Source organism: Montipora capricornis, chromosome 10, assembly GCF_036669925.1.
Source record: "Montipora capricornis isolate CH-2021 chromosome 10, ASM3666992v2, whole genome shotgun sequence".
In the NCBI taxonomy this organism is placed as follows: Eukaryota; Metazoa; Cnidaria; class Anthozoa; order Scleractinia; family Acroporidae; genus Montipora; species Montipora capricornis.
Genome location: NC_090892.1, coordinates 5,678,453 through 5,700,462, shown reverse-complemented (window position 1 = coordinate 5,700,462; position 22,010 = coordinate 5,678,453). Strand labels below are relative to the sequence as shown.

The 22,010-nt window shown below is 40.6% G+C and overlaps 4 protein-coding genes across 6 annotated transcripts in view; 2 read left to right on the top strand and 2 right to left on the bottom strand.

Moving 5' to 3' along the window:
- The first annotated feature begins 4,786 nt into the window (after positions 1–4,786).
- Positions 4,787–9,859, top strand: LOC138018455 (uncharacterized). The gene is made up of 2 exons (XM_068865085.1): positions 4,787–5,211; positions 5,816–9,859. The coding sequence occupies exons 1-2, from the start codon at positions 5,115–5,117 to the stop codon at positions 9,247–9,249; spliced, it is 3,531 nt and encodes a 1,176-aa protein (XP_068721186.1). The 5' UTR covers positions 4,787–5,114; the 3' UTR covers positions 9,250–9,859.
- A 1,265-nt stretch (positions 9,860–11,124) lies between these two features.
- On the bottom strand, positions 11,125–14,951 carry LOC138018460 (uncharacterized). The gene is made up of 2 exons (XM_068865092.1): positions 14,113–14,951; positions 11,125–11,264 (listed from the first exon to the last, which is right to left on the bottom strand). The coding sequence occupies exon 1, from the start codon at positions 14,949–14,951 to the stop codon at positions 14,118–14,120; it is 834 nt and encodes a 277-aa protein (XP_068721193.1). The 3' UTR covers positions 11,125–11,264; positions 14,113–14,117.
- Positions 14,952–15,033: 82 nt separating this feature from the next.
- LOC138018454 (condensin-2 complex subunit D3-L-like) overlaps positions 15,034–22,010 on the top strand; it is a 49,403-nt gene continuing 42,426 nt past the window's right edge. For 2 of the 3 annotated variants that reach the window (XM_068865083.1, XM_068865082.1), the window contains exons 1-4: positions 15,034–15,628; positions 15,803–15,888; positions 16,974–17,049; positions 17,164–17,241. In XM_068865083.1, the coding sequence (XP_068721184.1) occupies positions 15,034–15,628; positions 15,803–15,888; positions 16,974–17,049; positions 17,164–17,241 (835 nt within the window). The remainder of the gene's footprint in view (positions 15,629–15,802; positions 15,889–16,973; positions 17,050–17,163; positions 17,242–22,010) is intronic. The other variant, XM_068865084.1, reaches the window with a different exon arrangement.
- Positions 18,979–20,773, bottom strand: LOC138018456 (uncharacterized). Its single transcript, XM_068865086.1, has one exon. It carries the CDS (start codon positions 20,737–20,739, stop codon positions 19,030–19,032), a length of 1,710 nt encoding a protein of 569 aa, XP_068721187.1. The 5' UTR covers positions 20,740–20,773; the 3' UTR covers positions 18,979–19,029.

The following is a 22,010-nucleotide window of genomic DNA, read 5'->3' as shown; positions in this document are numbered from 1 at the left end:
CAAAAAAAGGTACAAGAGCAGGAAAAGAAGACTTCCTCTGTACTGGTCGTTTCTTTGACAACATTTTAAAGAAAATAACTGAATTGGAGATAAAAGCACTTCAAACTCGAAAGTCTAAAGGAATATCTTGAGTTCTTTTAAGATTTATTGCCTGAAGTAAAATAAAGCCTTTGGGGGTTTGAAACAATGGTGTTATTTGCATAAGCGGTCATACCACAAGCAAAACCGGAAAATTCATCACACCAGAGAAATGAGATTAAAAATATCATTTGAACTTCAAAGTGATAAAAATCAGCCTTTGGGGGTTAATAGCTGTGCTTTTAAAACAATTATCATTCTTCGCAAGCTTAATAGTATCACTTGAAATCCAAAATCCCAAATTTTCTCACATTATTGCATTTGAGTCGCTGGTCTTCTTTTCAAGAAGCAAAGCGGCATTTTAGAAGAGACGACGCAAAGCCTGCATGGAAAAAAGAAACCGAGCCACAATCCACGCTCCACGTCAGCCAAGAATTAGTTTATACAAAGGCCCCAAACACTTGAAAGGGGCTTGCTTCTAACAGCCAGGAACCCACTAAAAACGGTGCACTGTCGTGAATTAACAAAAATCAAGTGTTTTTCCAAACTAGACTTCTAAAAGTAAGAAACTGCACTGTATTTTTAAGAAATTCTTCAAGATACAAATTCTAGCAATTCAATCTCGATATTCATTCCATTCCAATTTATTTGTCAAACATGTCATATTGAATCGCACCAATTTGGCCGCAACGTTGCACGATAGTTGAATACCATCAAATATAATTCAATAATTCAACATCTCTATTGTTTTGAGAAGTGCAGAACTGCAGTCGTTGGCCACCTCGATCATAACGGCGATCAACCCCGATGAACGAGCGAGTTGCCCACCAAGCTGGTGTTATATCTCTAATATTCAGAACTTATTTGTTTTCATATTGCCGCGAAAGTTGCTGCAGAAACAAAACAACAAAAAAAAAAAGATTGTCCGAAGCGACAATAAAAGCACTATTGAGGCTTGTGTTTATCACAATCACAAATTGTGGGCAATTACTAATTCATTCTTTTGTCTTCCTGAAAAACTCGAAACTCGATTCTTTGCGACTGGTATAAACACATTCTCTTCCGTTTCCTTCGTTCAATATTTGTATCAAGGCAACAAGCTAAACACGAAGCTTTCACAAGATCCCAACCCTAGCCCAAACATGTCTGCCACATCGTCCAACAATGAAGGATGTTGTATCGTTCAGTCGTCGGTCTCCATTGTACAATTTTTGGTGTTGCATCGATGGGCGAGTAAATTTTACAAACATCAGTAGATTTCAAGCTTTTGCCCTTCGTTTGAACGGATTTGCTCTTGCAAAGGGCTTACGCTCGAAACGCAAGTTATCGTGTTCTGTTTACTTAATACGACTAAATTTCCCTTCTTGCACAGTCAGTCACTGATGCATAAGGATTTTAAACAACACTCCTCGACGCTTTAAATCTTACGTCATTAATAAACGTAATTGGTTCCACTTTTGACTACAAAGAAATCCGGCTTTCTCTCAAAACGTGTGATCAACGCCGTAAAGAGTGATATGAGCATTTAGATATTAATAAAAACAGGCAGTCGATTGTTAAAGAGTATTACTGAAAAAAGCCACTCAGCCAATTGATATCCCAGCGCCGGGTTTGAGTTCACGGGAACTGTTTACACAAGGAAGACCTGCGCCACAGACACCGAGGATTATTGACAAAAGCAAGTCAACTTGTAATCCTATTCTACATGACTGAAGATCAGGGAAAGATTGAGAGGTTTTAGGTTTATCACGAAAATTTCGTGATGGTTCACACTGGTTGAGTGTTTTGCAGCTAAGTTTCTGACGCAAGGAATTCATCAACCGTGTAAAACCCTCTTTGTTTTACGTTCAAAACTTTTCTTTCCACAGCGTCTCGGGAGCACTTACCATGGCTTCAGCGCTTAATGCACGAAAACAATACATTATTTAAGTGTCTGAAATGCTGAAACCGTTTTAGACAGTTTGCACTATCATTGAAACTCGGCGCACGGTATATCAGGCGTTGTTTAGAAGTTTGTTGGGGATCAACTTCAGTTGTAATACAGGGAACAAGGCTGGACTGATGTGTCTTAATAATACGAATTCTTGCGAAATGCACACTCTTTCAACGGAAAGACTTTACGCTTGAGTGTTTTTGAAAGGAATTCGGTGATTTAAGAAGTTATTAAGTACATGAACCAACTTGCGTTAAAACGAATTACTTACGTACAAGAGTTACTGAAGTGTAAAGTGGCCGTTTTAACAATACTGCACGTACATTTTAACGGACACTTCTAAGGCCAAGCCTTGATTCCTAAATCACACAAGCAAATCTTTTGCCATTTTGTTGAGGGAAAAGCATAAAGAAAACGTCGCAAGAGACCACAGAAGATGGGTAGATCTCTTTAGAGAACTCCTTTTAATTCATATGCAAATTGCGTGCAGTATAACTGCTTCGAGAAATTGTTTGCATCAGTAGTTCTGCGACTTTTTTGTTGTTAGAGACGCTTTGGGAACCAAATCGATCCGGCAAGAAGTGGTCCGCAAAGTACCGAAAAGTTACGAAATTCCTTAGGAGGAAATCCGACCCAAAAATTTTATTTCTTAACTTGGAAATTATTGGTCTTTTCGAAAGCGGAAATTATTTTCGCACAACTTTATAAAAAAAATCTGCATGAAAGAGGTGGGTACTTCAAAAGGGCCGCAGGTTAGACTGTGTGCTCACTCAGTGAAAACGATTTGGCCGCCAAGCTCTGCTAAGAAATACAATTAGAATTTTGCTTTTCGACCAAGGGTAATGAAAGTATTGGACGGGCTTGAAGAACTCCTTAGTATTTTTCTAGACTCCGTGTGATGTTGTTTACTCGGTATCTTGGTAGCAATGCCATTAGGTGGTATTATATTGGGACCACTTGTTTGATTTTTGATATAACAACGCCAATTGCCGACACGTAATACAGGGATATTATAATTCAATTCACGGGATTTATGGCATGTTTGTTCTTTCAAAACCACGGTTTGGGGTGCTTTTAAAACTACTACTGCAAACTCATTTTCATAGTCGCCAATCGTTTTTCATATCGTTTTTCATCTATTGCTTTCAAATTCCATGACGTCGTTGTTTTCCTACAGAAAGTGCTTTTATGAGCTTTTTGTGGTTCATTACTCCGCCCTTATTCACGGTTGACTTAAAAGTCCTCTTATTTTGCATTTCAACTTGGCATCGCAAAATTTCAACGATCAACAAACACGCTTTCGTCCTCCGATGCTTGGAGGAAAATTCTCGATGTGTTCCAAAGGGTCACTGTCACAGAATTTAAGGCTGGTACCATTTGTGATCACATTTTCTCCTCTGTTGGACGTTGGAGCTGTCTGTCTTCCTCCGCGAGACATTGGTTGTGCATTTGTTAGAAACATGGAAAACAAAGAACGTTTGTTTATTACGTTACCCCCTTTTGACAAATCTTTTTGCTGAGGACCACACAAAAGTTAAGGAAATGAAAGTTCTCTTGTTATCAAAAGAGTTTGCCATTTTGAATGAACCCGCAAGATACTGTTCCTTTGCTCGCGGCATTTAAGGCAATCAGAGTATTCGAAAAAGTTATTAGACGAACTCATCTTTAAACATAAGTTTAATTTTAGTGCATTCCTATAGCGTGTGGGAAACTTCATTTGAATAGAACCAGGAACTTTCAAAACACTTGGACGCCACTCAAAAATGAATAATATTCGAGGAAAATGTTACCGAGTTTCGATAGTTGAAGGGAATATTGCCAAGGAAGATAGAGGCACTATATACTCCAGTGGCATAGAAAAATACTTTGGATATCCAGTTTAGCTCCCAGAGCAAAAACTACCAAGTTTGTTTTCTAAGGGGAGGGGCTTTCGGTCTTCAAAACATTTTCATAACAGCGCACAACAAACAACAAAAGATATTTTGCTGCAATTAATGAAAGGCAGCAATAGAAACCGGAAAAAATGATTTTCGATGCGACAAAGACCTTGCTTTGATATTATGTAACGGATATAGACAGAGTGATTTCTGATAAAACGGCCGATAAAACGTTTGTACAGATTCCTCAGTTTTGATTCACGGTGACAGAAAAAGAGTTGTTTGTTCGGTCTTAATCTCTGCTACTTCGAATGTCATTGCTTTGATCCTTTTTGTTGTCAACCCAGAAATTTGGAACGTTTTCATACAGCGCGGGTATTGTGGTACGTGTCGTGTAGCAAGTACATCTCCCTTTTCGGCGAAACTCTGGGATTTGTATCGAACGTATTTTGCCCGTTTCTGATGTAAGCACGAGCTTTTTACCTTACGTCAAGTGATTAGCTTCGGTTCAGCGAAGGTCAATGCTTAAACACGTGTCAAAATTTGAAGAACAGAAATGCTAATTTTCTTTAGTGAGTCACTGGGGAATTCAAGCATAGAAAAAATGCTAGAAATCACATTTTTTTCCCTTTCGAATCGGTTTCTTCCCCACAGAAGTAAAATGAAGTTGAAGAACAGAAGAACTTGAAGTTCTTTCGGTAAAAAACAAGTTTGCACGTGCGGGGAGAAGTTTCGTGCACCGAATGAAGTGTCGGAATTCAGGCCGTACCGAAATCACTCACTTCCGGTGACAAAGACAAACTATAGGGGTAGCGCCAGTGAATAAATATTGACTCGTGTTTTAGTCTCCGGAATTTCTCGCTTTTTGCCAACCTTTCTTTTCAAATCACAAACACACGAACGTTTTTAGGTCCTCGGTATCTTGAACAGCTTTCATCAGCGAAAGAATGTATTCCAAAGAGGATATTTCAGACGGCAGTTTTTGACGTTTTAGTCATCCCCGGCAAAAATGACGGGGGAGTTTCATTACGATATTTCGACCATGTGACGTCACTGAACGGAATTCTCCTGTTGAATGAGCATTGAATACTAACAACATACCCGCATGCTAATATCCTTAATGCTGCGTCGAGAAGTTAACGGCAGCATTTGTCAGCATCCTTGAAGCGCGGAGCAACGTTAGAAAATCGTACCTCCGGATTTTCTCCAACGTCAACGATATCGCGATGCCACGAGCATTTCTGATAAAAGCTAAGAAAGAAAAGAGGAAGGAAGATGAACTGGGATCCCAACCCGGACATTCTCCCAACGGAATTCTTGCTGGTAAGTTACGACTAGCGAATTAAATTTATAATCGCCTTTCGATGTTGCGTAAAACTCTCGAACAGACTTTCTTGCATGGTTTCTCCTCTGTTCAGGGAAATGACTTTCTTTCAGCGGTTTCGAAAGTCAAGTTTGACTTAGTTGCCTTAAGTTTATTTCGATTTACGCGACTTTTGCAAATCCGGTGAAGTTTTAGTGAAGTTTAACTTGTCGATTTAGCACAAGCAAACGACTCGAATATCAAGTTTCGGCTTCAAAGAAATTAAAGCGATAAAAGGAAGTGAACATTAGATTCCCACCACATTCCGAATGACTCCAGAAAACATCTAGCATTTGTTTGCAGAACTTCATTTACTCGGTAACAAAATTAGCGCGTTTTTTAGCACTGCTCAGATTCTGAATAGTTAATTAAGCGCGCCCAGCCAGTAATTTATTCCCGTCCTCTCGCTGTGGGTGTGAAACATCCCTTAATTTTAAAGGAAATTTAAGGTGAAAGCGTGAGCTGAAATTCTTAAACAATTTTGTAAAATGCAATCAATTGTAAGGTAGATTTTTCAACCGTTTTGTCGTCTCATATTTCACTATTGCTTTTGTAACTTAACAGATCTCCGAGACAACGAAAGTGATTTCTTGACAAAAACTGAGGATCAAATTTCACCGGCTGGGGACTCTCGATCTTCACGAGACTTTATCCTAGGCAAGCGCAAATATGCACAGCAAGCAACAGACGAGAGGCAGGAAACACCAACAGATTCTTCAGGACGCACGCCTCGTCAAGCTAATGAACTTTACGCAAACAAACATGTCGTGACAGAAATTCCAAGCGCGGCTATCAAAGCTCAACGAAAAACCCGAAAGCGAAGCCCGAAAAAAAGTCTGGTTTCTTACAACGACGTGACTCAGGAAGGCAGTGAGCCACCGCGAGGAGTAAACAACGAAAAAAGTCGTGTCAAGGACGTTCCGCTTGAAAGGCGAGTGCCTCCTAATAAGACCATTTCAACGCTTCAGCGAGATGCTAATAATTATGCGGCGGCTGATGCCAAACGGGTCAAATCTCAGGGGAGTCTAAATGGCGGTTATTATTATAACCCATCCGAACATTCAATTACCTGTCACAAAGAAACGAAAAGATTTGAATATGAAAGAAGCATCCGTCAAGAAAATTCTGCGCAGCATAATTATGCAAAGTCGACCGGAACATTTCCCCGCGAGAAACGCGAACTCGCGCAAATCACGAACAATATTGGCCTTGACAACGTGAAGATCGTGGAAGTTCATTCGATTGGGCCTTCGACGGACACTGTTTATCCCGATGAAAAACGAAATGGCCAGCCGACTGCGCGAAACCCCAGCGAAGATTATCAGCGAAAATCCTCTACTGCTAGTGAGCCAACCCCCAGTCAATACACTTCAACTTCAAGAAATGAAACCAGACCACAAGTAACGCCCGCAGTTCAACCAGAACCAGTAGTTCATTATCTTCCCGTGTACGCAATTCCAAGCTCCAGAGGATTGCAATACCAAGCTGTTCCCGGAGCGGCTATCCTTGAAAAGGTCCCTGGCTCATCCAATTTGTACTCACCTGTAGCAGGTAACGCTGACTCTTGCTCTAAGCCTGCATATCAGCCACATCCTCCTTCAACAGCACCACAGCAGCCACCAGCACAACCTCAGCCTCCAGTGGCAATACCTGCTCAACAACAACAACAACAACCACAGCCTCCAGCCCCACCTCAGCTACCCTTGCCCCCTCCCCAGGCAACACCTGTGTACCAGTCAAGAGTAAGGCCCAGTCCAGGGCCAACCCATCCACACTCTGTTGAACAGTCCACCTACCCACCGCAGCAAATTATTCCTCAAGTTGCCCCATTGCCATACCCTCCAGCAGATCCCAGAGTCATCACAGTGCAACCTTACCCACCTCAAACTACAGGACAGCCAGTGTCAGTCCCACCCTTTGTCGTCACTAAGACAGACGCAGTGCATGGATATCAGTTGTCACCTCCTGGTCACCCGGTGAGCAGCTCCCAGCCATATCCAAGTGCCATTCAAACAGCTGGGCCTCCACCATCTCAGCATTACTCACCAGCGAGCCAAGTGGTGCCTGGGCAGCCACTTTATCTAACACACGATAAAAAACAGACAAGACCACCCATCTATCCACCACAGTATCAAGCAGTACCAAATCAACAATCCTTTCAAGTCCATTATGTGCCTGTAGCAATGCCTTACCCTCAGCCAACGCAACAGGTCGCTACAAGTCAGCCTGCCCAAGCAGTTCTGCATCCGAGTGAGAGACCACCTCAGCCACAGCCTTACTATCCACCAAATAATTCAACCACAGTCCATTACCAGCCTGAAAACAGTGGCCAAGTACCAGTTCACTATTATCCAGCCAATAAACCAACCGAATCGATCCAGCAGTCTCCAGAACATAAGGCACCTTCTTTGCCTGTTCCTCCATACCCTGCAGAGAATCCGAGTCAGCCACCAACTCCACAGTACACTCCTGATGGCAAAGAGGTACAAAAATTCATTTACACCCAACCTCCACCAGACTTCTTACGCAGTCCAGTCTATAGAGTTCCAGTGACAGATTCACCTGCAGTGGTTCCAAAAAGCCAACCACTGCCCCAGCCACCAATCCAGTTGCCAATCCAGCCACCAGCACCGGTCCAGACTTCAGTTCCGCCCAACGTCCAACCTCCAGTCCAGCTTCCAAAACAGCCACCAAAGGGTGCAAAGAGGAGAAAGGCAGCCATGCCACATCGTGAAATCCTATCCTCACCTCCAGAAAACAGCTACCCAGAACAGAGATCCAGCCCAGAAAAACAACTGCAGTGCAGTGAGAGAATTTCCAAGTCTCCTGGTCACAATCCAGTTCTGAACAAATCCAGCTGCATCATTACTCCCCCAGGTTCACCCCAAGATGATGAAGGGGATTCTTACACTGTTGTTATGAGAGACTATGGCACCCAAGCTGGGCCACAACCAGAGCCAAACACCTGGACTGTTAAGGTGGAGTCTGCTGCTCCTCGGGTGTACATTTCAGAGGAAGAAGCAATGGCCCATGGTGACAGTGAGACAGTGTCTGATGAAGAGGAAGAGGAAGAGGAGGAGGAAGAAGATGAGTATGATGAAGATGAGGTGGAAGAAGAGTACGGTGAAATGGATGGAAATGAAGCCTACAGCCCAACACAGAAGGAAAACCTTTCACCAGGGCATTTCCATGAAACCAATGAAAACAGAACCCACATTATGAGAAAAGGACGGAAGAGGAAAGCAAAGTATACCTGCCAGTTCTGTGGCAAGGGCTTCCAGTGGCACTCCCATTTGAGTTCTCATGAACGTACTCACACGGGTGAGAAACCATTCAAGTGTGGTGAATGTACACGTGCATTCACAAGGGCCGACGGACTGCAATGTCATATGCTTGTACACAATAAAAAGAGGCCATTTAAGTGTCATTACTGCAGCAAGGGATTTAATGATAATACAACTCTGGAGAAGCACATTTACAGTCACACTGGAGTAAAGCCTTTCAAATGTGAATATTGCGGACGTGCATTTAGTGACTCTCAGTCCATTGAGAAACATTTGTTAGTTCACACTGGCACCAAGCCGTACAAATGCCAGTATTGTGTAAGGTCGTTTAATGACTCACAAATGTTAGTAAGGCATATTCGCAGCCACACTGGTGAAAAGCCCTTCAAGTGCCAGCACTGCCAAATGGCATTCAGCAAGCAAAGTGCTCTTGTCATCCACACAAGGGTTCACACGGGAGAAAAGCCTTACAAATGTACTCATTGTTCCAAGTGCTTTTCCATTTCCGGAAATTTGCAGCGTCATATTCTCATTCACACTGGTGAGCGACCATACAAGTGCTCTAAATGTCCAAAAGCATTCAACAACCCTAGCCACTTATCACGTCATATAAGTAAACTTCATGCTCCACAGGCAAAACTAGATGGGGCCGTTGACAATCAAGCAGCGTTAAGAGTAGAGGACAACAATGCAGGCAAACTGGCCCAAGCATAACTTATTTATTATTTCAAGATATTTAACACTATTTTCCATTATGTACATTTGCGTAAATTATTAGCAAACTATTTATAGTTACATAAACCAATTTTATTCAATAGACAAAAAACAGTAGAACCTTTTTCTTAGTTCAAGGCAGGGTTATTGTAAATAGGTGTATATTTTAAAAGACAAAATTGGAAATATTATCATTGCATTGATTTTTGCAAACTTTTTGATACCTATCCAAAAAACATAATAATACAAAAAAATTCCAGAAATGGGAATAGGCAAAAAAACAAAAAATAAACAAACAAACCTAGACCATTGTCCAGGGCTGAGTTTTTCAAATCCCAGTTATTGCAGATCAAAGTTTGCTACGAAAGCAGATTATAGGGTTTGGACTCACTGATTGCTCTCAATCAACACAAAATGGGTGTGGCATACTTTAATTACTATTTATTGTGTGGTTATATTATTTTGGTTGTTAATGTTGAACAGTTTTGTTGAGAGAAGTCACACTGGATTGCTAGTGTAAAACATATAGGCTGGACAATTTGCTGTTGCTCTGGGCAATGGTTTTACTGTGTGACCTTGTAAATGAAGGATTAAAAAGATGCAAAACGTACTCTATTTTGACTGTGATCTGTATAAATTACTCAATATTGTTTCCCTGTCAGCAGTCTCATTTTTGTAAATAACTTGAGATAGCACAAACAAAGCTCTAGTCTGGCTGGCTATTTCACCCTACCCTTGCCCAAATCCTGGAGGAAACAAACTGTTTTATGAATAAGTTTACAAATGACAACTTTCTCAAAGGGCTGCTTGAATGGTTGACTGAAATACAGGGCTGGTACTTAAAGCATGATCCATGTAAAGTTCTTTGGTCTCCTCTTAACAATGCTGACAAGCCCCCCAAGCTCGGTGTGAGGGAAAGTAAAACAAAAATATAAGTTTTTGTATGAGAATCCTGATAAAAGGCTAAAAGAAGATAATTATGTGAAAAAAACCTCAATTGTAAAGCCTAATCTTATTGCCATTGTGGGTAGCTTCCTTCCTGTTTGTTTCTTTTTTTTCAGATCCAACACGATTTGAGCCATTTTTCAATTCCTCGGTTGTCAATGGTATAATTAACAATTCTCCTACGAGGGTGCGCTGGATATAAAGTGATAGATAACCAGCAGGGCGAATATCGCTGAGTTGGTTATAACCATTTTTTATCCAGCAAGCCCGAGTAGAATAATAATTTATAGGGAGCTTAAGCATGCGTGTTTTTGAGATGCAGACGGCAACCCGAAGTGAGCTGTTTTCCCTTTTAACTTGTCTTCACACAACCACATTTACATTACCGGTACTAAGTATCTTTTCTGCATTAGAGATGATAAATATAAAAATCTGGGAGACACCACTGCCCTGGCATGTGAAATGTTCTCTTCCGGTTGCCGTCCGCGTCTCAAAGACGCGCGTGCTTAAGCTCCTTATTGTTTTATTAAAAACTCCAGGATCAACAACTCTTCCACTGAAACATTGATTTCTGCCTTGGGCAATTCCAGTCCAAAACAGTTTTTGACAGCTATTTTTTCTCAGAGCTGCAAAATGTTTTCAGCTTGCTTTCATCTGTATTGCATTCCTTCACCATATTAGGAACAGCAGGTATTATATGAACTGATAAACTGTTTCCAGCGAGCCAATGAAAATGCTGGAAATCTGATATCCATAGTTCAGTTTTTAATAATAAACATATATACTGTTGACAACCGAGGCATTGAAAAATGGCACAAATCGCACTGACTTTCCGGCACATTAAGCTTGGGGTGCCTGTGTAATGCTCAGCCATCTTTCAATGGTTGAGTGCCAGAACAGTCTTATCACCATTTTTCAAAATATCAACAAAGCCAAGACTGCCAAGAATTAACATTCAAAAGAACATGCCTTAGTGACAATGATCAAAAAATTGTTCTACTTGCCTACAGACGCAATGAAGGTGGTCATCCAGCGTTTTCCCACAGTTAAGCATCACATTTTGGCTATACCTGAAAGAGAAATACCAGTAACAGTGAACCTCGTCTGGATCATTTTGTTTAAAGAGGAAAGTACCGGTCATATAAAATTAGCCAACAGTACTGTTAAAAACTCACTGAGAAGGATTTAGTTCTGGAAAGTGTTAACAGAAGCATGCGGACCATTATCTTGACAATGATGAGGAGTGACATTAACAATACTGACAAGGGTGTCAAATCTTGTGTAAGGGGAATAGAGGAGCAAGGAGTGGTATTGATACAATAATATCCTTTGCTACTGCCCAACACTTCATTATTTTGTAACCCATCTCGTTTCCATTTGTGTTTCAAAATAACAGTTGCTGAGTGATGTTCAAACTTGGAGGGGGAAAAGACGAGGATCCATCAGAGATAATGCCCTATTTTCCCCTTATACCCACGGACATACAGCAAATTTCCCTAGCAACTCCATAACATGCTTTTTTATCCCCTAGTTTCTTTTTTTTTACAAAAAAAAAGAAGTTCACATTATTCTTCTGGATAATTAGCAAGCATTCCAAGTTGTTTACAAAAAACCACTTCGTCATTTGTATGAGATTAGCAATAAATGCATAGGTTTGCTGTGAGCAGTATGGGAGAAAAAGAAGCATGAATGAAAAACTGGGAGACAAATGAATGGGAAAGGATATGGGTGGGTTTCGAAGGGAAAAACAAGATGCCGGTATTTATTACAATTAATGCCATATGTTAGAACCGTAGACATAAAGGCATAATGTTTAAATGATCTAAAGAAAATATTGGAAGGATTGTAAATGTGACAAAGTAACAGGCATTAAATTGGTTATCAGTAACACACGCCCCCAATGGCATTTTTTCATATTTGAAAATAAAATTTAGGTGGATGTCAATCAAATGTTTCCATGATGGATTCAACTACCACCAAGAAACTTCATGCGGGTTTTTCCTCAGCGCGCGCTCAACGTGCTGTTATTTGAATCACACGTACTAACATCATATTTCAACTGATGAAGGCTTAAGCACCAGCCAAAATGTCTTGAACTACTCTTTTTTTAAAGAAATTGAGATATTGTAAAAGGGTAATAAATAAACAGTGTAAAACAAAGTTTTAGGGCTGTGTGATATCCCAAACTTGAGTTAATCGGCAAGGGTACCACTCAAAATTATAGTGTTTAGTATGCTGACTCCACGTTGACGTCCCTCAGAGGGACTCCGAACCAGTGGAAACACATGGGGTTTACTTCGGCTCTCTCAAAACATTTTTTCTCTCTGCTAAACTTGAAAACATTCGCATAGACACTTCTCTTAACATTTTGGTCATTCAGAACTCTAAAACACAAGAGGATAGATATTTTTGTGTATGTGACATATTTCTCAGAAGCAATCCAAATGTCACGCATTGTAAAAAAAATTGAAGTTCAAACCGCTCTTTTTTCAAAACAAAGCAAGCTACCGAGCTGAAAACAGGCCAGCAGGTATATCTTTAAAATGTCTTTTACACGATGAAGGTAAAAACTCAAAATGTTTAATTTTAGTTTTTTCTGATGTCATGTGAAAACCAAGAATATATACTCAAATGACACAGAAATCAAGTGAGGTCTTACACTACTGTGAAAGTGAAGAGTGGATGAAGAACCTTGCTGATCAACAGCATCAGGAACTACTTTATGTGGATCACCCAAGGGCAGAGAAAAATCTCTGACATGGGTGGGAATTAAACCCACTACTGGATTAGGTCATCGTTGCTCTACCGACTGAGCTACAAGGCCAGGTAGGAGCAGGCTGTGGGAATTTGAGGACAAATTGGTTCGGCCCAAGCCAAGTAAGTATGAATGAGTGATGTCCTTAGTAGCGTGTAATACTATATAATTTATTTATGTAAACGGCACAGAAATCAAGTGAAGCCTTACACTAGGGCATCACTTGATTTCTGAGCTGATTCTTTCCTCTGTTGCATTCATTATGCCAGTTCATTAGTTTATCATAATTATTTATCATTATGATTATTGTTATTATTATATTTGAGAAAAACAAAGCATAAAAAATAATAGTGAATACTTGAATAACCATCTAGAACTCAGAAAACGGATGCAGGGATTCAGTCTATGAACCTTTACTCTTGAGCTGGACGGTCAAATCACTGCGCCACTTGTGACTATGGCGAGTAAGGACTTTGCTCCAGTTGTTCAAATGCTGGATAACTTTATCTTGTGGGTAAGTCACTAACCAACAGTTTCAATCAACGCAAAGTATTTGCTCACATAACTGTGAATACACATACTCTATGCACATCTAAGCAGGGGTGTATATTTTACACTCTGGATAGCGACTTATCTACTGGATAAAATTATCCAGTCTTTGAATAACTGGGGCCTGACCTATAGGCTTTTAATAGAACTGCATGCATTGTACAATCAAGTAGTCAAATCATCATATTTTGTCCTGATCTGAATGAAACTGCATATAGATGCAGGTATGTTATAAAGGCAATGATTTGATCATTGACAGGTACAAAACACAGGTTTCAAGTCACAGGTCAAGTTCACAGGTCTCTGTTTTACCAATATAGAAACAAACCTAAACATTCATTAAAGCTAACCTTAGTCCTAATTAGACCTAAAAAAGAGTTTTTAGGCCTGAGGTTAGCTTTAATGAATGTTTAAACCAGAGACCTGTGAACGAGACCTGTGACATGAGACCTGTGTTTTGTACCTGCCCGTTGATCATGTGACCATGGGATGCAGGTCTTTTTAAGACATCATCCTCAGCAGAGTCTCCAATGGGACGAATTGTTTTCAGATATTCACCATATCTATGTTATTATCTGAAAATATCATGAATGTCATCTCTGTCATTATCTCACAATGTTCATTCCTCCATCAGTGTTGCTCGAAAGACTTCTAAGACAAAAGGCCTGACAAAATGCTTTTGCGTTTCCAGGTCATTACGGAGCTTCTTGAGGCCCATAGGAATAACTTCCACTCTACCAGACAAGATCATTCCTTTCTTTGCAGCCAATCCCTCCTCGAATTTCTTTACCTTCACTGGAACTCGTGCGATTATATTAAGAGCAAAATATTTGCCTTTCACACTTCGCCAGGATTTCAAAAGTACCATCTTTGCTATGGCAAGTTTCTCTCCACTAATTGTAGCCGTTGTTGTTAAGTTCAAATCAACGATTTGGTTGAACTTGACTTTGAAGGAAACTCGAGGTGTGAAAAAAGTCAAGGAATATGATGATGGGATCTTAGAATTGTTCAGGCACATTTCTTCACAAGCTTGTTGAAGAAATTCAGAGGCACTTGTCTTCAAGCTATACTTTGTTCCAATGTTCTCGTTTTTGATCTCCAGAGGAGAGCACAGGTACACTTGTAAGGTGGGAAAAAGAAGCAATGCAAACAACACAGGCATCACAATCTTTAAAAAACTTCGCACTGGTTTGTAAAAATACCCACCAATTGCAGGAACTACCAACGATCCCGACACCACAAAAGCGCCAGTGTGGCTGCCAAACACAGATCCAAGATTAGAAACAACATCACTACCGACAACTACAAGCCAAAATAGGGAAGGAAAGACTAACAAGCACAGAAAAGCCAGATTTTTGTAAGAGCTTTGCGAATCGCTATCAGTCCCTGAACCGCCATCTTGTTTTTTCAAAGCTCTTCGTTGCCTTGGGCTTAACGCTTCTGTTTTCACCATAACGTCGAGTTGATCGTTCTTGATTGTTGAGCCTTAGTTAGGATTCAAAGCATGAGGATGTTACTTCTGGGGTCTCTAACTGATGTTTAAAAGGTTTGTTTTCGTAATTTTGCAGCTTTCAGCTGATATTAGTACTGTCCAAACATGTGGTAGAAAATATAACATGCAGGGGAGGGGAAGGAGGGAAATTGCCCATAGTATAACTTTGACTGGACTGGTGAAGAAAAAGTGTTTTTCAAGAAAGAGAATGTATTTCTTTCTTGGAAAGTCTCCTCTCTTTTATTCAATTTGCATTTTGTTTAACAATGACAATTTTCTGATGGCTTCCAAAAATTACTCTCCCTCCTGTCCCCAAAAGGGTCTTGTCACGGTGACGTGTTTTGAAAAGTGGAGGCTACTAAGCAGTTTTGAAAAAGGCGCGAATCGAATCGCTCGCGAATTCAAAATGGCTTCCACGAGAGAACGGATTATCGAAGCATGCAATGGCCTTCAAATATCTTCGGTTCCTCTGGACTGGACGGAACAAGCTTGGAGTTCTGATTTTTGTGAGTCAGTGGATCTTCCAGAAGTTTTAGAAAACAGAATTCTGGAGTGCAAGTATTGTGTTGATGATTTGCAAACTCTGTTGGTGACGGTGAGACAGTGGTCCACAGGTTGTAATGAAAGTGTCAATGAAGGTAGGCTTTGCTTTTAAGACGCTTTTTAAAAAATATTAAACTATATCTGGCTTATATATGTTCGAATGATGTGACGGAAACCACTCATGGGTTAAATTAAAAGATAATTTTGCTTTGAGCAAGAAGTGGCTGTATTCCTTGTTGATAAGCTAACAGAAAAGTCGTTGTTTGTAGGATTGTGGAAAGTTCTATCGGACAACAATTTGTCTCACAAGGTGTTGATTTCAGTGTTGTATTCGTTTATTGAGTCATGTGATAAGGTAAGTGTCAATCACCCAAGCAATCAATCTGTCAGTCAATCACTCAATCAATCAATCACTTGGTCTGTTACTAATTCCAAAATTTTCAAAATTTCCACTATTTGGCCTGCCAATTTGTTGGTTCTCCTTTGTCAGTAGTACACGTACAATAATCACTTTTCAGTTCTGGACAGTGCAATTGTTAACCCATTGACTCAGACTGGGTGTGAGACTTACAGATTTTACTCTGTCTAACGCCAGACGATTTTACTTGTCACCCGGATGCCTGAGGAGTGGATGGGTTAACCAGTCAAAAATTATGTCCCCTCCATTAATGTTATGTGGATTATGTCATACAAATCATATGGTTGATATCTGTAGCAGTCTTAGTGGAGTTTTTCAACTCATGGATATGTTGACCAATGGTACCTTCATTAGAACAGGAATAACAACTGTCCTTTAACAATAGAACAATCTTTATTCTGAAATATTTGCCACTTCGTCCTGCAACTCACTCATAGTACCCCTGACCCCTGGGATACAGCGATTCCCACCAACAGTTAGTGCCCACCGTCGGTGAGGATATAGCTTTAAAATCTGCTGGTCAGCAATGACCAAGCTTGGGAGCAACCTCTGTTTGTTATTTAAATGTACAAAACATAGACAAAAAAACCTTTGTTTCAGCTGCTGATTAGACTCTGATTGGCTTAAAAAGTAGTACCGGTAGAAATTGGTGATGTTACTGATATCTTACCTTTGATTTGGACTCTCTTTCCAACAATACTGTCACAAAATTCCTCATATCATGTGCTTGATGAAAATAATAATGCCCTGGTTTGTCTATCTTGGTCTGTAATGTAGGGCTCCAGGTAAAAGCTGAACTAATGGTGAAACCCTAACAAAGCTGGACAGCTAACCCAGCAAATAAAGTGACAAACTTTGCATTACATGGAAAGACTCTCTGGTATTGATGCCAGCTTGAACCCTTCATAACAGCTCCCTGTAGAAATCTTGGCTGTGTGGTACTTAGACTTTTACTTCAGTCAATGTTATTTCACATAAACAACAACTGCTTTATGTTTTAATATTATGTTGTTTTCTCAAAGTCATCACATGCTGGACCCAGGCTTGAAAGTTGCATACTGGCTGCAAACATTTATATTGTGTTGATTCAAGTCCCAGGTTAGAAAAAAAAAATAAAAAATTGCTTATTGCATCAAAATTACATTCATTGTCGTTCTCTTGTAGTTTGCAAAATAAATGTTTGGCAAGGTTGACTTTGTATTTACCTTCTAGGCAGTGGAGCTTACAATATTTTCCACCCATTGTTGTTTCAAAAAGCTCTGGATGTTTTAAGACTTTGGCCTCAGAGAGGTATGTTATACATTTTCCATTCTCTAGTCTTCATGTCACAACCTTTTACAATAACATTAAAGGTTAAGTCTGCTACGAGCCTAGAAGGCCCATCAGGTCGGCGCTTATCTCCGGTTTCTGTAGGATGAAGTAACTAGGAGTATTTCTACTCCCCCCTGGGCATTTCAGCTGGGGTGCCTGGCCCTCTAAGTCGCTCACCCAAATTAATTAATTATTTAATTAATTATCCTTATATCAACAACGCAGCAAGATCTTTATCTGTCTCTCTCTCTCTACAAAACTACTGCCCTGATGATCATCAAACTCGCTAGTACAAGAAAAACCCGTAACCCGTCAAATTGTTCACGCCATACTTCAGAAAGACGAGAAAAGTGGCAATGCCGCTGATGTGTTTCAGGTTTAAAAATAAAAAAGTAAAGATTGCCGTAGGCTTATGTAATTCTTATAAAGACTTTTGGGTCTGATACAGGTAAACCTTTTTACTGGTTAGTTAAGTTGAAAACAAGTTTTCATGACGTGAATCAATGCCGCTTGATTCTGTGAAAACTGCCATGAAACAATGAAACGTGACGGCGGCCCAAAAGCTATCATTTTTTTAAACAAGTCATCTTGATCTGGATGAAAATGATCGCTACAGCACAGAACTTAATTATTTTTGCCCATAATTATTATGAGTAAAATGTTAAGTTGAATGAGATTTTTGTGAATTCCGTCAAAGCGTCAGTCTTTGGGTATTTCTTTTAAGGAAACGCAATGATTTGTCACGACACCAAAGACAATGTGTGGGATTGCCCTGCTTCTAAAACAACAACAACAAATAACATGATATTTCCCTTTTTCTTTCTTTATTTCATATACAGGGGGAAAACAACCATAACCTAAATACATTTTGGCCAAGTAGGCGCAGCAGCGAAAAATCATAAAAATATCAAATTTGCATAAACTGCGATTCCTGTGCTTTACCCTAATCAGAGTAGAAGTAACAACTTTTTTTTAAAACAAGAACCAATAAATGCCATTTAATGCTTTTATTGAGAAGAATTGAAATCTATGCGGCCACCAGACGTCAAGTGCAAAGCCACGGGTTATGTTAAGGTGTGAAATCATGTGGAATGGCCTTTTAACCAATTTTTTCATGTCTAAGGGCTTTCGTAAAGTGTAGCGACCAGCATATTGAAATTTTTAGCCTGCTTATCTGCTCAAAATACAATAAGCCAGAGTACCTGGCCAGGCAAATGTTAGTCGCCTCAGGCGACTGGGCGCTGTTAGTGCACAGCCGTGCTTGTGTCCTTCATCCTGTCTACTCTGGTTGGCTATAGTTTGGGATGTTAAAAAATTAAATTGACAATTCAATATTTTAAGCTTAGAGTATTGTTTCACTCATGTGAGTTGCATTTTATTTTAAGTTCTGCAGTTCCTACAGCTTAATAATTATCTCATTTCAGATAAGCTATAAATAATAATAATAATAATAATAATAATAATGGTAATAATAATAATAATAATAATAATAATAACAAATCACTTTATTTCCATGATAAAAATATTTACAAACATTAAAAATATCTCCAAAAGGTAAGAACTATAAATTTACAAGCAATTAAGTATTTCTCTGTTTTAAAACTTCAAAAAAAGAAAATAATAATAATAATAATAATAATAATAATAATAATAATAACAAACTTTATTGAGCACTCTTTCATACAAACTTGAATCTTATATGTATCTGGTAAAAATAAATAATAATAATAATAATGATAATGATAAAACTCAAATTAAATTAAAAATTTAAATGCCGGCGGTGGCGACATTAATCCGGCAATCGTCAAGAGAGTCTCCTATATTCCGGAAAGGTACTCGGGACCCTCTTACGCACGCATGTACTGATCTTAAGAGTTCAAATGAGATGACAGTTCTGAGCCAATTAATGACGTTGTTATAGGGCTCACCGTCCTTCTGTACTAACTTGTCTGCTAAGTGCTTAAGAAATCGTTGGCACTCATTTCCCATCCCACCGTTCGTTCCGAAAACCAAGGGTGTAAAGGATCCCATCTCGACCTCAAGCACTCGTTGCTGATATTTCCGCTTTTTCTCCTCTTCTTGGTCTTTAAAGACTTCGGATGTCGGCTTGCTCTGGTTACATTTGGAGTTAACATGCGTGACCCTGACGTCGAAAAATGCTGTAACTCCTCTAGACCAGAAATCTCCCGCCTTGATGTCTAAACGTGCCTCTGAGCTGGTAACTGCGCTTCTAAGATGCATCCGTTCGTTGTCAAGAGGTAAGAGGCGTGGCTCCGCCTCCACATTCTTACAAACTTTGGTGATGAATGATGTCAGTAGGTTTCGTACACCATCATGCCTTTGTGCCACAAACCCTCCTTTTTTACAAGAGAGGGCGTGGCCAACATTGAATCTATCCCCACAAACGCACTGGGCTGGTAGGTCGGTGAGAGGCAAGTTGTAACGTAGCCGCAGAGAGTCTCTGAATTCTTGCTTGTTAAGAGCTAGACCTTGATCTTTGAGGGGGATCGCGTTAAGCCAAGAGCTGGCCCCTTTGTCTCTTGCTTGATTGGCCAATCGAAGAAGATCAGGGGAGAGGGTGGAGTCAATCGACTCCATTTTTGCCTTTTCCCTTTCGGCCTTTAGCGCCTGGTGGTGACGTTTCAGCTCCTCTACGGAATTTTCGCCTGTTATCATGATGGTACTCTGAGTTGTTATGGAGTCTACATGTGCGGCTGTGATTGATGCTGATGCGGTAAACTGTTGTGGTGCTTCCGATCTCAGATCCGGCACGCCTAGTCCCCCTTGGGCCGTTGTCAAGGTAGCGAGTTGGCGCACTTCGTCGGGAAGGGGCTCTGTCTGGCCAAAGAATGTTGGAAGTAGTAGATCGTCGATTACCTCCTGGACTGGGTCGATATAGTCCTCAAATGACTCAATTGTGCGAAGAAAATAAGTAAACTTGGACTTGAACCCCTTCGTAAAAGCGATATACGCTGCGTGGGGCTGATTCTTAGCAATTTCTGATAGTGTTTCAAGTTCCCCTTTCCATGCACGCACTTTCTCCTTACAATACATATCCTTGTATTCTTGTGATCCAATGACCGCTCCTAGATGACGTTGACCCTCAATAGTGATATTAACTTCATCACCGAATACTCTCGCTGCTTCTGCGGCAGCTTCCTCTGACTTTACTATAAGCCAACTCTTTGACCCATTCACAAGGTAACCGAACTTCTCTCCTTCCTGACTCAACAGCTTGTACCAATCGTAAAGCGATGTGATTACTCCACCGCCTGCCGAATCATCCGCGAGCCATGCTTGTTTAACCCCCGGGCAGTGTGCTCTCAAATAATAAATCATCATTGATGTATTAACCGAGTACCAAGCCATAGCAAGGGGGTCGCCCTGTGTTGTCCCCTCCTGTGAGAGTATTTCACCTCCCCCACAGATGAAAAGTCTAGATGGGCTTCTGTAGGTGTTTATTATATAAAGCGCCATTTCCTTGCATAAAATCTGAATGTTGTGCAAAGCTACAGATCTGTTCATTTGGTTGAATGCATTACTTGCATCGATCAACAGTACTCCATCTGACCCCTCCTCATCGAAAATCTGGCTCATGGCGTGTATCGCGGCCTCTGCCCCTGCGCTGTGGCCTGCACAAACTTGTAGGGGCCCCGCAGCATAAGATCCGTTTGTAAATTTCGGAATCCATTCCTGATGGTCCCGCGGAGCCTTTGGTTCTACTGGCTGACTTAAAAATCATTTCCTCATCTATGAGGTCAAACACACCTGGTGGGATAGAGTTGATCGGGCCATGTAACAGGCTCTCCTCTGCAATCTCAGCGGCTTCTGGATGTTTGTCTTTTAGCCCTTGCAGGACTGCAGGTGATAGATCGAGCAAACCTGATGAACTCTCATTCTCCAAGAGTTTTAAAGCTGCTGACAGTTTTCCTTGCATAACAAGCTTTGCGAAAACCTTAGAAAGATCTTCCACTGTTCTTGCCTTCTTCGAACTCTTAAACTTTCTCTGGATAAATCTCACTTCGCTGAGCAACTGGCTAAGATCTCCTTGCCTCCAGAGTGTTAAACGGCGCTTTAATGCTGCGCTATGCTCTTTACTTTTAGAAGTTGCGGAAGGCTTTTGCAGGATCAGGGTTGGAAGTACCATGAAGGCCTTTAAAGCGATTGAGTTCAGGTCGGAATTGACATTGAATTGCCTGATCCAAAAAGCCAGTTCTTCGACGAAACTCTTCCCGGCTCGGCCAGACGGTAGATTAAAGATGTTTCTCCTGTAGTGGACAATTTCATCATAGATAGCATTTATTGAATTGCAGAAGCTTTCGTGGCTGATATCGCCCCATTTTTTGTTCTTAATTTCAGAGGGAAACACCTCGTAGTCGGGCAGGTTTGGCTTTATTTTGTTTTGATCTGGTAATTCGCTGGATGGTCCCGTGGGGGGTTGTTGGTTGCAATCGCGTGACTGATCGATTAGTAGGCTATGCAAATTCGATTGCGCTGAATTAGCATTTTCAACTTGGCGAAGACTTTGATTTCTTTGTGAGCCATCTTGAATATTATTTCCTTCGAGTACCAACTCTCTCTTGGCCGGCTCGCTCTCAGACCTGCTGCAGCCATCGGTTGAATCGTTGCATCTAAAAGTATTATTGGCGCTTGCTTTCTCAAGTCTAGCGGCTTGCGTTGTTAAATTGTGGCTTTTAAAACCAAGGTAGCCTTTCGCCTCCCATAACTCAGTCATTACTTCAATGTAA

Bases quoted from the DNA above. Each gene is read 5' to 3' on its own strand.
- LOC138018455 (XM_068865085.1), top strand. From the start codon at position 5,115: ATGCCACGAGCATTTCTGATAAAAGCTAAGAAAGAAAAGAGGAAGGAA. The intron at 5,212-5,815 runs GTAAGTTACGAC...GTAACTTAACAG, and splicing joins TCCCAACGGAATTCTTGCTG to ATCTCCGAGACAACGAAAGT.
- LOC138018460 (XM_068865092.1), bottom strand. From the start codon at position 14,951: ATGGTGAAAACAGAAGCGTTAAGCCCAAGGCAACGAAGAGCTTTGAAA.
- LOC138018456 (XM_068865086.1), bottom strand. From the start codon at position 20,739: ATGGCGCTTTATATAATAAACACCTACAGAAGCCCATCTAGACTTTTC.